The sequence below is a fragment of the Leucoraja erinacea genome, chromosome 18, assembly GCF_028641065.1.
Source record: "Leucoraja erinacea ecotype New England chromosome 18, Leri_hhj_1, whole genome shotgun sequence".
In the NCBI taxonomy this organism is placed as follows: domain Eukaryota; kingdom Metazoa; phylum Chordata; class Chondrichthyes; order Rajiformes; family Rajidae; genus Leucoraja; species Leucoraja erinaceus.
Window position 1 is genome coordinate 17,579,777 of NC_073394.1, and position 14,011 is coordinate 17,593,787.

General features: G+C 39.1%; 1 protein-coding gene across 10 annotated transcripts in view; it reads right to left on the bottom strand.

Moving 5' to 3' along the window:
- The window catches only part of LOC129705702 (serine/threonine-protein kinase BRSK2), a 702,405-nt gene that overhangs the window by 281,308 nt on the left and 407,086 nt on the right, over positions 1–14,011 (bottom strand). For all 10 annotated transcript variants that reach the window (XM_055649416.1, XM_055649414.1, XM_055649422.1 and 7 more), the window contains exon 3: positions 9,049–9,134. In XM_055649416.1, the coding sequence (XP_055505391.1) occupies positions 9,049–9,134 (86 nt within the window). The remainder of the gene's footprint in view (positions 1–9,048; positions 9,135–14,011) is intronic.

Sequence of the window (14,011 nt, forward strand, 5' to 3'; positions counted from 1 at the left end):
TTTGTGTTATCATGGTTATAAGGTCAAAATCAAAATAAATTAATTAATTAATATAATTTATTTGTGCTTTATTGATTTTACAAGTCTGTTACACTGCAGCAAGTTAGAATTTCATTGTTACGTTGTTGGCACATTTGACAATTAAATACTCTTGACTCAATCTCGGCTCTTAACTCTAAATATTTATTTTAAACTTGTGAGTTATCAGTTTATTTTTAAAACAGTTAACAGTTAATGAATGTAAATAGAAATATTAATTAAATAAAGAAACCATCTACCATTTATCTTTTCCATTTAGATTGATGATCCCATTCCAACAAAACGCGACATACTAGATGTGTCAGTTACACTAACTTAAAACTAAGGGGCCAGATATGTCGGTTGGATCTTCCATCTTATCAAGAGTCAAGAGTCAAGAGTCAATTTAATTGTCATTTGGACCCCTGGAGGTCCAAATGAAATGCCGTTTCTGCAGCCATACATTACACACAAATAGACCCCAGACACAACATAATTACATTTTACATAAACATCCATCACATAGCTGTGATGGAAGGCCAAAAAAACTTATCTCTCCACTGCACTCTCTCCCCCCCCGATGTCAGAGACAAAGTCAAAGCCCCCAGCTGGCGATGGCGATTGTCCCGCGGCCATTGAAGCCACGCCGGGTGGTGCGAGGTCGCACACCTCGTAACAAAGCTGATTTTTTTTTAGGTAAGAAGCTCAGAACTGCACAGTCGTCTAAATGCGGTCTCATCAAGACTACACAACTGCAATAAACTCATCTGACTTTTCATCACCTCCAACGTGATCCCATCACAAATCTTTCCATCTCCACCTCTTTCTGCCTTGCGCAGAGACCACTCCCACCACAACTCCTTTGTTCACTAATCCCTTCCAACCCAAACCCCCCACTCCACAGGTACTTTCCCCTGCAACTGCAGGAGATGTAACACCTGTCTTATACCTCAACTCCATCCAAGGAGCCACGACAGTCCTTCCACGCGAGACAGAGGTTTGCATGCAGCTTCTTTAACCTTATCTACTACATCTGGTGTTCCTGGAGTATGCTCCTGTACATGGCGAGACAAAGCATCGACTCGGCGATCATTTCACTGAATACTTACACTTAGTCCACCAAGGCCCACTGGATCTCCTAGTTGCTAACTACTTTAAATCATCTTCCTTTTCCCATAATCACCTTTCTGTCGTGGGCCTCCTCCACTGTAGAGTGAGGCCATACACAAATTGGAATAGCATCTCATATTTTGCTTGGGTAGCTTACAAGCCAGCGGCATGAATGTTGAATTCTCTAATTTTAGGTAACTTCGACACCCCCCCCCCCCCCCCCCCCCCCCCCAGACCCTCCTGCACCCCCCCCCCCCCCCCCCCCCTCCCCTCCTGGAACTGGAACACACCCCGCAAGTTTCTAGAAACTGCTAAGTTTGGAGATGATGGTTGCTGTTTTATTAATTCTAATATCTCATTTATCACATTTTGCTCTGTACTATTCAACTCCTCGCAGATGTCTAATGATTCTAATGAATTATTTATACATAAATTAACCATCCTCCGAGCAAATGGTTACAGTCATCTGCAGGAATAATTTGAAAGGGTGTTCTGTTATTAAGTGAACATTGCAAAAGAACATGAGCAGATACTTAATGCAGTGGGAGAAAAATGATAGATACTGTAGTATATTAAACCAACGATTTAAATTTACAAGTTTCATAGCATATGATCTACAATTGCAAAAAATGAAATGATATGATGGAGCCATATATCAGGAGTTATTTGGAACACCAGTTCTTTACCCCAACAAAGCAAATTAAATTAGCAGTCAGAGCAGCGGTTACATATAAAATAAATAGCTCTGAAGTACTTGTGTGTGCACTTGCAACAATGGATTTTCATTTAAAGTAGGTAACACATCAAACTAATCTATTCATGCGTGTGATCATTACCTAATCGTTTACAGGACACATATGCAATTGTGTGGTTTATGTTTCAGGAGTTGTTGGAATACATTTTTAAAGAATGACAATGTTATTAATTATTGATTGAATGAACAGTCACCGCTGCATATAGGAACAAAAATGGCCTCGAATTGATGTTGCAATGACAGGAATATGATCAGTAATTACCACCATTGCAGTATGAATCCAATTCCAAATTCCAGAATAAAAACACGCACAGTCAAGGGCAGAAAGCTGATTACAGTTGCAGGGATTCCATGTTCAATTATGAAAACTTCAGCTAATTGTGAATTATAGTTTAGTTTATTATTCTCACGTGTACTGAGGTACAGTGAAAATATATTGTTTGCGTGTCCAATCAAAGAAAAGATTACACATGAATACAATCAAGCTGTCCACAGTGCACACATATTGGCTCCAACATTTAGTGCTAGATTTAACATTGATATACTGTAAATATTCTCCTTGTAATAGATAGTCTTTGTATTCTGTTAGAACGAAGTGCTTAATAGTGTCCTGAGCCATAATAGAGATTAGTACACTCTTTGACAATATAAAATTAACTTAATACATGTGGATTGTGAGTCCCATTAAATGTTTGAAATGAATGGATTTGAAAATGATTGTTTTGACTTCATTGTTTACATGATTAAAGTTTCTTCTTTACTTCTGTGTATGTGTTTGATTCATTATTATTTTGTACCTTGTAAAGTGTTTATAATATAGTTACAAAGGCACCCTTCTCTTTCTCAGCCAGATGAGATAAGGGTTTGGTACTCATGAAGGAATCTGGTTATAAACTGAATGGAGGTTAAGAGGGAAATGTTAACTAGGGGGAGAAATCCTGAATGAGGGGGAGATTGCTTCTACTTTAGAGGGGAGAGGGGAAGAAACTTCAATGAGGGGTGAGAGGGGGACAAAAGAAAATTCATAGGGACTTGTGACAAGGGTCCATCTTAGAGGGGGAGCTTTCGAGAGATGCACTCTCAGAGATTAGGGTTATCCATAAAATTGAAAATTAATATTAAGATTCTGAGGGATTTGCAGGAACATCTAAATGCCTGAGAGTTAATTTGGAAATGTTAACTAGATTTTACATAATCCTGAATGTTAAACATTACAATTGCTTCTACTTTAACAATACAATTGGAAGTAAACTTCAATGACATCAGTGATCCAAACCACAAAGAAAATTCATACCAATGACTTGTGACAAGAATGTCCATCTTAGATTCTGAAGCTTTCGAAATTGTGAGCACTCTCTGTCAATAGCCTGTCCAGACAGCAGACAAAAAACCCTCAGGATTACGAGGGATTTTGCAGGAGCAAAGTAAATTGCCTGAGAGATAATATTCAACACTATATTGAACAGTAAATGGGCACTGAAGAACCGGGGTCTAGTCAAAATAACGGCATGTATTAAAATGAGATGACCAGTCAACAACGTTCACAGTAGAGACAGAATGAAATAACTGCATTAACTGATGGAGGCAGCATAGACCACAGTGGATGATTTATGACAAACATTAGAATTTAAAAGGAAGTTAGCAAGTGCATTCCAAGATGCAATACAGAAAGCCACAGGAGATCCTTTTTTCCCCTGTGGCTATTAAACTGTACAACTCCTCCCGAGGCCCGGTAACCCGTGGTGCGGATTCTGTCTGTTGTGGGTTAGACTCGGAGCTCCGACTCGCTCTCTCCCTCTGCCCTCCTGGGATAAATAGTTCAGGTAGGGGATCGTACCCCGTACCCCCCTTCACATAAAAGTGAAAATTCTATGTGAAGCAATGATTTGGAGATGTTCACCTACACTTTTGGAAAGGCTACATCACAGTAAGGCGGTGACCAACTTGGGTCAGGTTTGGCGAGGCGCAAGACAACTGGAATAAAGTTTTACAAGTAGAAGGGTGGAAACTAAAAAGTTGCACCTGATCACAAAAGGAGGTGAACTATTTTTGCCGAGTGGGGAAGTTAGAGTAAAGGAGTAGCAGAGTGGGAAGTGGATAAAAACTTCATTCAAAGGGCACTTCTGTTCATTGTTCATATTTTAATTTGGCCATTAAAATTTGAAGATATTTCCCAAGTATAGGATACTGTGTGGAGATAATTACAGAAAAAAAAAGATAATGTCAAATTGAAAATGAAAAGGGGAGAATGGACCAAAGAATGATAGCTGACATTCAACTGCAGTAAACGTGAGGAGATGCATTTTGGCCAAAATAATATGACAGTTACCAGTTAAGTTGAAATAGACTTTGGGACTTGCTAACATAGGATCACTGAATATCAAAGTAGCATCAAAAATTAGAAACGAAGAACTGCATATGCTGGTTAATGACAGCATCAAATGCTGACAAGATTGCTCATAGCTGACAACATTCTAGGCTTTATCTACAAGACCTCAACATTACAGAAGCCAAGACCTAGTGATGAGCCCATGAAAAAAACTTAATAAGTGACAATCTGGTCTAAAGTAAATAGAAAATATGATCGAAGGCTCAAGTAATTGGTAGTTTTTCTTTCTGTTTCAGCAAGGTATTGTGAAAAATTAGAAGCTTTTGAAGTCCCGGAAAGATTGGACAGGGTAGAGAGAAATATGTTTCCATTTGTCATAGTGTCAGGTATAAGGCGTCATACTTCATTGGTATATTGGAAAAGGTTTGAAAAAGCAGAAGAGATGCATGGAAGGTTGTAAAACGATTGAAATTATGTTTATGATTATGGACCAAGTCAGAACATACATTATTCAACATTTAAGATAACTTTGTATAAATGGCTAAAATAAGTGAGTGGAGTGGTGAGAGAGGCAGGTAGGTAAATATAATTACAATATTTTTTTTAATAAAGAAAATAAGTGTTTGGTATAGAATATACATTTCACATTGTGAACTTGGTGCAATTCTATGTCCTTGTTTTATGGTGACAAAAGGAAAATAAACAGATTTTGTTTCCAGCACCCAGTATATTCTGAACAAGACTAAATATTCAGTCCATCGGGGAAAATCCCCTGCTGCAGAATTTCTCAGTCTTGAAGACAGTGTGGGGAAACTTCATATAAGGTAGTTGTCTATAGATTGGTTCAAAACAGGTTCTTAAAAGTACACTGCTAATCTCACACAAATAGTGTGAGAGTTGAAAAAAATGCAGATATTGATAAATCTGAAATAAGGACAAAAAGTGGTGGAAACACAATAGATCAGACAGCATCCGTGTAAAGCAAAACCGAGAACTGGCAAACGGTCTTTGACTAAGAACATTAATTCAGTATTTTTCTGCCTAAGCAATTGGTTCACAACATACCAATTGTAATTTATTTTCAATAGTGAATACATTTTGTCGAGGCATAAAGTGCACCTATGTGGCAATTTCACCTCAAAATAAAAACAGAAAATTCTGAACAGCCTCCAATTCTACTGTATCTTGTCTTAGTAAAGTCAATGCAGAGTACTCCAAAGCGGCTTCACCTACACTTAATATAATTGTAATAAAGCTTCACTATTTCTAAACCCAAAACTCTTTTGCAATAAAGACCAGCTTGCCATTTGCTCTCCTAGATACTTGCTGTATCTGCCTGCTAAGCTTTTGTGTTTCATGGACAATATCTTGATCCTTCTGCATTTCACTCATTTTCAGATTTCATTTAACTAATATATAACTTTTGTTTCCTATTACCAACTGCATGACTTTCAAGAGTCAAGAGTGTTTTATTGTCATATGTCCCAGGTAGAACAATGACATTCTTACTTGCTGCAGCACAACAGAATATGTAAACATAATAAATAATAACAAAACTCAGAAAAAAAAGAACAAACAATAACAGCGCAATAATAATAATAGTCTATTTTAGTTCATAGCTTATGAGGTTGTAGTGTTTAATAGCCTGATGGCTGTAGGGAAGAAGCTGTTCCTGAACCTGGACGTTAAACTCTATTTACCAGGTTTTTGCCTGCTCACTCAATCAATTGGCCATTTAGACTCACAATACCCCCTATCAACAACTTGCCATTTCACCAATCTTCACATCCTTGACAAACTTGGATACCTTACATTGTGCCTCCTCTTTATATGTTTTCTTTGTGATAAGATTTTTTAAGTACATTAATACACTTCCAGCAATACGACAAGCTCCTATCTTGGGTACCAGCCATTTATGTGTATTTTGTAGCTCTCCTCTGACTCTCAGTCTGAAGAAGGGTCTTGACCTGAAACAATCACCCATTCCATCTATCCAGAGATGCTGCCTGTTCTGCTGTGTTACCCCAGCATTTTGTGTCTATCTTCGGTGTAAACATCTGCAGCTCCTTCCTTCACACTTATGTGGCACCTTGTTAAGTTGCCATTAGAATTCCCAATGCAGCAAATCTACAGGTCTCCCCTATCTGCTCTAATTTGCTACAACCTACATCCAAGCAAATGTGTCAAACATGATTTGCTTTTCATGAAACCATGTTGACATAATGTTATTAAATTGTTTTCCTAAATGATTCATCATTTCTTCTTCGTTTTTTGACTCGCCTTGCCACAATAGATGTTAAAATAACTGGTATAGAACACAAATTACTGGGGCATCTCAGCAGGTCAGGCAGCATCACTAGAGGACATGCGTAGATGATGTTTTAGGTTACAACCTTTCTTCAGACTGATTGCAGCAGAGGAGAGCAATCTGGAAAAGAGGAGGGGCCGCAACAAAGCTGGAAGCGATGATTGGATACAGCTGGGTAGGTTATCACTTGTCGGGATCCTTCTTCAGACTGATTGTAGTGGGGGAGAGAAATTTGGGAAAGGTGAAGGGCAGACAAAGCATCTCCCCCACTACAATCAGTCAGAAGAAGGGTCCCAACCCAAAATGGCTCCTGTCCATGTCCTTGAGGGATGCTGCCTGGCCCTCTGTGTTACTCTAGCACATTGTGTTCTGTGCAAGATTCCAGTATCTCCAGTTCCTTATATATATTTAAAATAACTGAGATGTAGTTCCGTTCCTCAAAAAGAAAACGCAAAGCAGACTGTAATACACTGTCTGAACTTGTTGCAAAAATATATTATCATCTTAGGAGGTAATAAATTATATTATTTTCAATAGTTCACCCTCTACAAAGATTGAACACATCACAGGTTGAAGCATATGAGCTATAGCCCTCTACAAAAACTGCTTGGTCACTCTCAGTATGCCAGAGGAAAACGTTTTCATTTGACAAGCCCTCAAAACATCATGAACGAGACCAGGAAGATCATTGTACAGAGTTCCAGTATTCCAAATCTGTCACCTTAACTCTTTCATTCAGTAGTAAGAAATGCATTAAAATCATCATCATCATCATCGGTGGTCACTCGAAACGGGTATGACTGTCCACTCTATGGAGGACGACTGTGCGTGACTTTGTTTAACGTGGGGAGACTGGTGCATAAACAGCTACCACATGGTCCTTGACAGATCTGGGTCAGGATCCAGTGGCATGGAGTCCAAGCTGACCGGGGATCCTTTTCTGCTGCAGCCTTCATCCGCCCTCTCAGCCAATGTGACACTATACTAAAGTTTGCCATCATCCTCCGCCTGTTCCACTGTTGAGGACTTGGTTGGATTGATCTTTGTCAGAGACCTCCCCCTCGATCTTACCGCCATGGGTGGCCCTACCAGGAGCATATCTCCAGACGGCATCACTCTAATGATCTCAGGACCACACAAGCTTCTCCACGACAAGGTGACAATCCACGGAGATGGCATAAAAAAAACTACATCTACCATGAAATATTTTTCGGTTCTAAGAAATGGACAACATTTTTTGTTTAGCTAAACCAATAGGCTAAACATCAGCAGGTCAAGGACAGCACAGAATTCCAGTATAGATGCGTATGGCATCTGTACAAATCCCTCCATCTCTGACACGATAGCAGGTTTCTAAATGTTGGTCACCATAACAGCATGAATTTTTTTTTTATTAAACAGAATCTGTGTAAAACATTGAGCCAGCACAACGGTGCAACTGATGGAGCTGCAGCCTCACTAATACAGTGACCCAGAATCTCAGGTGCCATCTGTATGGAGTTTGCAGAATCTTCATGGTTTCCTCCAGGTGCTCCTGGTTCCCCCCACATCCCAAACAGATTAATTTGCTATTTAAAGTTGCCTTTAGTGTACTTGTGAGTAGTAAAAGCTGGGGGGATTAGATAGAAAAGAGGGAAGCATAAAACAAGATTAGTATAACTGGGTGCTTGATGTAGGCGTGGATTCCGTGGGTCAAGAGACTGTTTCCATGCTGTATGATTCGGACTCCTGAAGGTACCGTCACAAAATAGGGCTACAAATGTAGCACCATGGAGAAAATCCTTTGGTAAAGAATTCTCCAATCTTGATGGTCGCCTAGAGATAAGATCCAAGCTGATCTTTTAAACTTATACTTTAACTAAAGCAGGAAACTTATTAACGATAAGTGGCAGTCACATGCACAGATATTCATTTAGATTTTTTCAGTAATTTCTTTTCTCAAAGTTAGGTAGGGACATTTTGTAGCTTTTGCACTCAGGGTTTGCTCTGTCAGTACACGTGAAATGCATAGAGGAGGCCTCTACTTCATCTCAGGTCTCTATTTCACAACTAGCCATCCTTCAAATCACTCCAAGTGAGAAAGCTAATGTACTGGAAAATTATGAACAGTTTCGATATGTGAAATGATAACAGAACACTAAAGATCTAAACAAATTCACTTACATCTCAAACATTTGCAGTATAAGCCAGACCTTGGATGTGAATGGCTGATAAAATAATCCACTGTGCTACCTCTTCATATAATGTATCTATTCCATTGATTCCAAATTTTGTTAGCCGAACATACATTCACTGATCTCAAAATGTTAAGTGTCCAGATTGAAATAAAAGGGAAATTCGGGTCTTTCAGGTATGCAGCAAACTACAAACCTTTTAAAAAGACATTTCAATTGCAATAAATTCTTTTGATTATTTGCAAATACATCAAAATTGCAAATAAAGTGAACAGAATCACATTCATTATAAAGCAATTCACTGTAAATCAAACAGCGTAACGTGCATTCAGATAAATACTAAACATATACCTACAAATATTTTTTATTTTCATAGACGTCATGTAGCTTTAAAACATGTGGATGTTCTATTAACTTCAAGATGGCGATCTCACGTTCCACCTAAAAGACAAAAGAGAAAAGTTAAATACATACTGAAATAATGAAGATTTCTGCTCTTTCATGATTTCAGATTTATACACCAGCTCTGTTAAAGACAACATAAATATAACAAAAAGTAGAAATACTACAGGTTAACGCACAAACCTAATGCAATTTTTCAACATTATTATTTTGTATAGAGTTAATTAAAGGAATTATTGACATTATGGTCAGATGGTTACAACAAATTCAGACACTTTGCAATTTCACAGTCTTTATTCAACTTTTATCAAAGATTATTCAGCCAATTGCTGATGTTTCAGGGCATAATGACCCAAAGCCTACACTGAATGATGAAAATGGTGAAAACTTATACACACCATTCACCCGCTTGAGTCTTACTTGAAGTTTGCATGAACTTTGGCATGAATATCAGGCCTTGCTGATCAATAAGGCCCAATATAGCACAGGATCTTTCTGTGTACGAAAGAACGGCATAGGCTGGTTTAAATCGAGGGTAGACACAAAATGCTGGAGTAAGTCAGCGGGACAGGCAGCATCTCTGGAGAGAAGGAATGGGTGGCGTTTCGGGTCGAGACCCTTCTTCTTCTGGTTGCTCCAGTACGGGAAGAATGTGGAGGCTTTGGAGAGGCTACAGAAGAGGTTTACAAGAATGCTGACTGGATTAGGGAGTATTCGCTACAAGGGGAAGTTGGACAATCTTGGATTGTTTTCTTTAGAACAAGGGGAGACTGGATAGAAATGTATGAGAGGTTAAGACAGGGTAGGCTGTTTTCACGGGTGGAAATGTCAAAGACAAGAAAACATAGCTTTAAGGTGAGACAGCCAAAGTTTGAAGGAAATGTACAGAGGAAGTTTTTTTTTTTTTACAGAGAGGATGGGGTGCCTGGGACTTTTTGACAGGCACATGGATAAGTGGAGGTGTATGGATCATGTGTAGGCAAATGTAATTAGTTCATTTTGGGATTAAGTTCAGTACAGTAATTATGAAGTGCCAGTTCCTGTGCTGTACCAATCTATGGTCTATGTTCTAAAGGGAAAATGCAAAGATAAAAAACTTAAAGTTAATTATTTTAAATGAATTCTCAGGGGAATGTACAATACACTGTAAACTGTTAAATATTAATTTAGTTTCTCATTTAAATTTTAGTTTAAGTTTTCATTTTGTTTTAGTTTAAATGTGAACATGAGCTATTGGTAATACTGGACATCTGAAATAAATGCAGGGCAATGATTTTTTATTTCTCTCTCTGAACAATTCCTTCAATTTCTGTTTTTATTGAAAGATTTCAAAATGATCCTTTCTCTGGTTTAGAGTTGTTAATTAATATTGGATTAGCAATGTCACTAAAATATATTTATGCTTTCAAATATCGTCTGACTTTCTTGGGCATATTCAATGGGCAAATCCAGTATGTAATAATGGTGACGCCCAAGCCGAGGTGCCATTAATATTGAGGGACATAGCGGAGTAGCATAAATCGACCAGCAAGTTCAGGCAGACTTGCAACTCTCGGTATACATTTTAACTGAGAGAATTTTAACTGAGAGAATACAAAGAGGGACCAACTAGACTAATGGGTGGCACGGTGGCGCAATGGTAGAGTTGCTGCCTTACAGCTGGTTTGATCCTGACTATGGGTGCTGTCTGTACGGAGTTAGTATGTTCGCCCAGAAACCGCTTGGGTTGTCTCGAGATCTTCGGTTCCGTCCCACATTCCAAAGACGTACAGGTATGTAGGTTAATTGGCCTGGTGTATGTGTAAATTGTCCCTAATGTGTGTAGGATAGTGTTATTGTGCAGGGATCGCTGGTCGGCGTGGACTCGGTCAGCCTAAGGGCCTGTTTCCACGCTGTATCTCTAAACTAAACTAAACTAAACTAATTTGTACTAAAACCAGTCTGAAGAAGGGTTTCGGTCCGAAACATTGCCTATTTCCTTCGCTCCATAGATGCTGCTGCACCCGCTGAGTTTCTTCAGCATTTTTGTGTACCCTAAACTAATTTGATGACCAATTTGGACATTAATAACTGTATGTGGCGTGTACACACCATTATTTGTTCAAGCAAGATCTCTTTTATTATAACAATTTGTAAACCTAGAGAAGAGGATGGGGAACTATACACATACATGCCGACCAGATAACATCAATTTACCACTGTTTACTACAATAATCTTATAACGGTTGTCTGGAATAGTTGTTTCATGCTATCAACACAAGGTGCTGGTAATGTGGTCAAATCTGTGACACTCATTATCATTATAAAAATATATAATCCTTGGTACCAAACGCACACATTGCCAAGTGTGATATGAAAAAAACGTTTAAAATACAACCAGACATCCTATCCAGAGAATACAAAAGTAACCACAGTAGCCTTGATTCTAATTGTAATAATCTCATTAACAGCCTCTGACATAAATGGAAAGACTAAAACAGCTTACATTTTAAAATGGCAAATTATCCTGAGGTGCTCCACAAAAATGAAATTATTCAAAAATGTCACAATGCCAAAGAAGCAGATGAAGCAAAGAGCTGAATGGCAAGGCAGAGACATTTACGGATGCCATTTCAAAGTTCAGAGTCAACAATGGTAGAATGAACGTAAGGTGATTATGCAAGAACTGCAACATTCTTGGAAGGGAGAAGTTAAAATATATTTACTATTTATAATAGACTCCAGAAAAAGACTTTAAATAGAGCAAGTTAATCTTACTCTGATACAAAATGGACACACAAGGAACTGGCAGACAAGGGAATTTTGAGATGGGGCTGGGACAAAGCCTGGCAAGTGATGGGTGGATAGTGAGGGGTGAGGTTTGATTGGCAGATGAGTGGACAGCAGGTAGAGACAAAGACAAGATAAAAGGGTGTCCGATAATGAGATAAGAGGAGTGAGATGTAAAGCAAGAGGGAGCAGCAGAGGTGGAAGGGGATGAGAGGTGGAAAAGAGGGGATTGTTAGTGGGAGAAATGGATGCACATCGGGGTGGAGGGCCACAAGAAAGAGACAGGGGTGAAAGGGGTTCACTAAAATTGGAGAATTCAATGATCATACCGTTGGTATATAAAGTACCCAAGGGGAATATGAGGTGCGTTTGGCCTCACTCTGATCAAGAAGGCTCATCAGCGTCTCTTCTTCCTGAGGAGACTGAAGAAGGTCCATCTGTCTCCTCAGATCCTGGTGAACTTCTACCGCTGCACCATCGAGAGCATCCTTACCAACTGCATCACAGTATGGTATGGCAACTGCTCTGTCTCCGACCGGAAGGCATTACAGAGGGTGGTGAAAATTGCCCAACGCATCACCGGTTCCTCGCTCCCCTCCATTGAGTCTGTCCAAAGCAAGCGCTGTCTGCGAAGGGCGCTCAGCATCGCCAAGGACTGCTCTCACCCCAACCATGGACTGTTTACCCTCCTACCATCCGGGAGGTGCTACAGGTCTCTCCGAACCAGCAGGTCGAGGAACAGCTTCTTTCCGGCGGCTGTCACTCTACTCAACAACGTACCTCGGTGACTGCTAATCACCCCCCCCCCCCCGGACACTTATTATTATTTATTCAAATCGTTTGCTATGTCGCTCTTCCAGGGATATGCTAAATGCATTTCGTTGTCTCTGTACTGTACACTGACAATGACAATTAAAATTGAATCTGAATCTGACTCTGTAATGGAGGAGGCCCATGACAGAAAGTTTGGTATGGACATAGTAAGAGAAGTTAAAATATATTTTTTAAGTTCATTACCAAGCTGTAATAGAGTCTTGACCTCTTTTCCAGCTTTCTCCCCCCTTTTACAATCAATCTGAAGAAGTGCCCCAACCTGAAAAGTCACCTTTCCATTCCCTCCAGAGATTATCCTGACCTGCTGAGTTACTCCAGCACTTTCTGATGCAACAAATATATTTTACAAGGAAAGTTATTTCAAACAGCAATAGTTAATCCAAAGACACATTTGTATGGGATAATTGTTGGACTAAATCACTCATATGAAAATTAAATTTGGGTTGGTAAACAAAAAATATAGGACAACTGGTGAATAAATCATATACAGGTACAAGTTTGAAAAATATCTTCCTGGCTGTTCAACTGCTGAAGTGTCAGGAGATTATCTTATCCTGCACATACAGGATGTCAATTAATCATCCCATGAGACATTTTGGAGTCCTTCCCAATGACGCAAGCGGGGAAGCAACTTGGAAAATCAGCAAAATGGCCAGAAGAATAAACCTTGGATTGAAAGAGCAGCTGAACCTCCGACTGATTAGCAATAGAGAACTGTCTGGGCTCCATCAGGGAGATGAGAATTGGAAGCTGACAGAAGAACTCAAATGACAGCCCCATTCTTCAGAATGTTCTGTCAATCTGTCTCACTTCAGTTCCCCAGTAAAGTACGATCAGGCATTCATTATTAATTGCGCACCATTTCACTTCACTGATGTCACTCTTCCACTGTGCAGGTGTAATCAAAAATTTCTTGCACTCACAAGGTGTCATGATTGCAGCCTCAATGTACAAGGCCACATCACATTTAAAGCTGACTCATGAATTATTCTATGCTTTTTGATGTTTTGTTCTGTGAGGAGGTGGAGGGAAATAGGAAAAGGGATTAGCTAGACTAATGCACCAGTCCTGAATTTTGGTCAGAAAAGCCCAGGGCATTTTCAATAACAAAGCTGAACGTATTGCAACAGTGCAATATTAATGCCTGTGCTTTTAAAATTATATTAAATTGCAGCATATTTAATAACATTACAATGCTATTATAATAATGCTCATGATGTGTTATAGCAAATAATTGTACAATTTTGGACTTAAAGCTCACATTAGTATACAACTTTAAATTAATGCTAAGTTATTTATTTTTTTAAATAGTT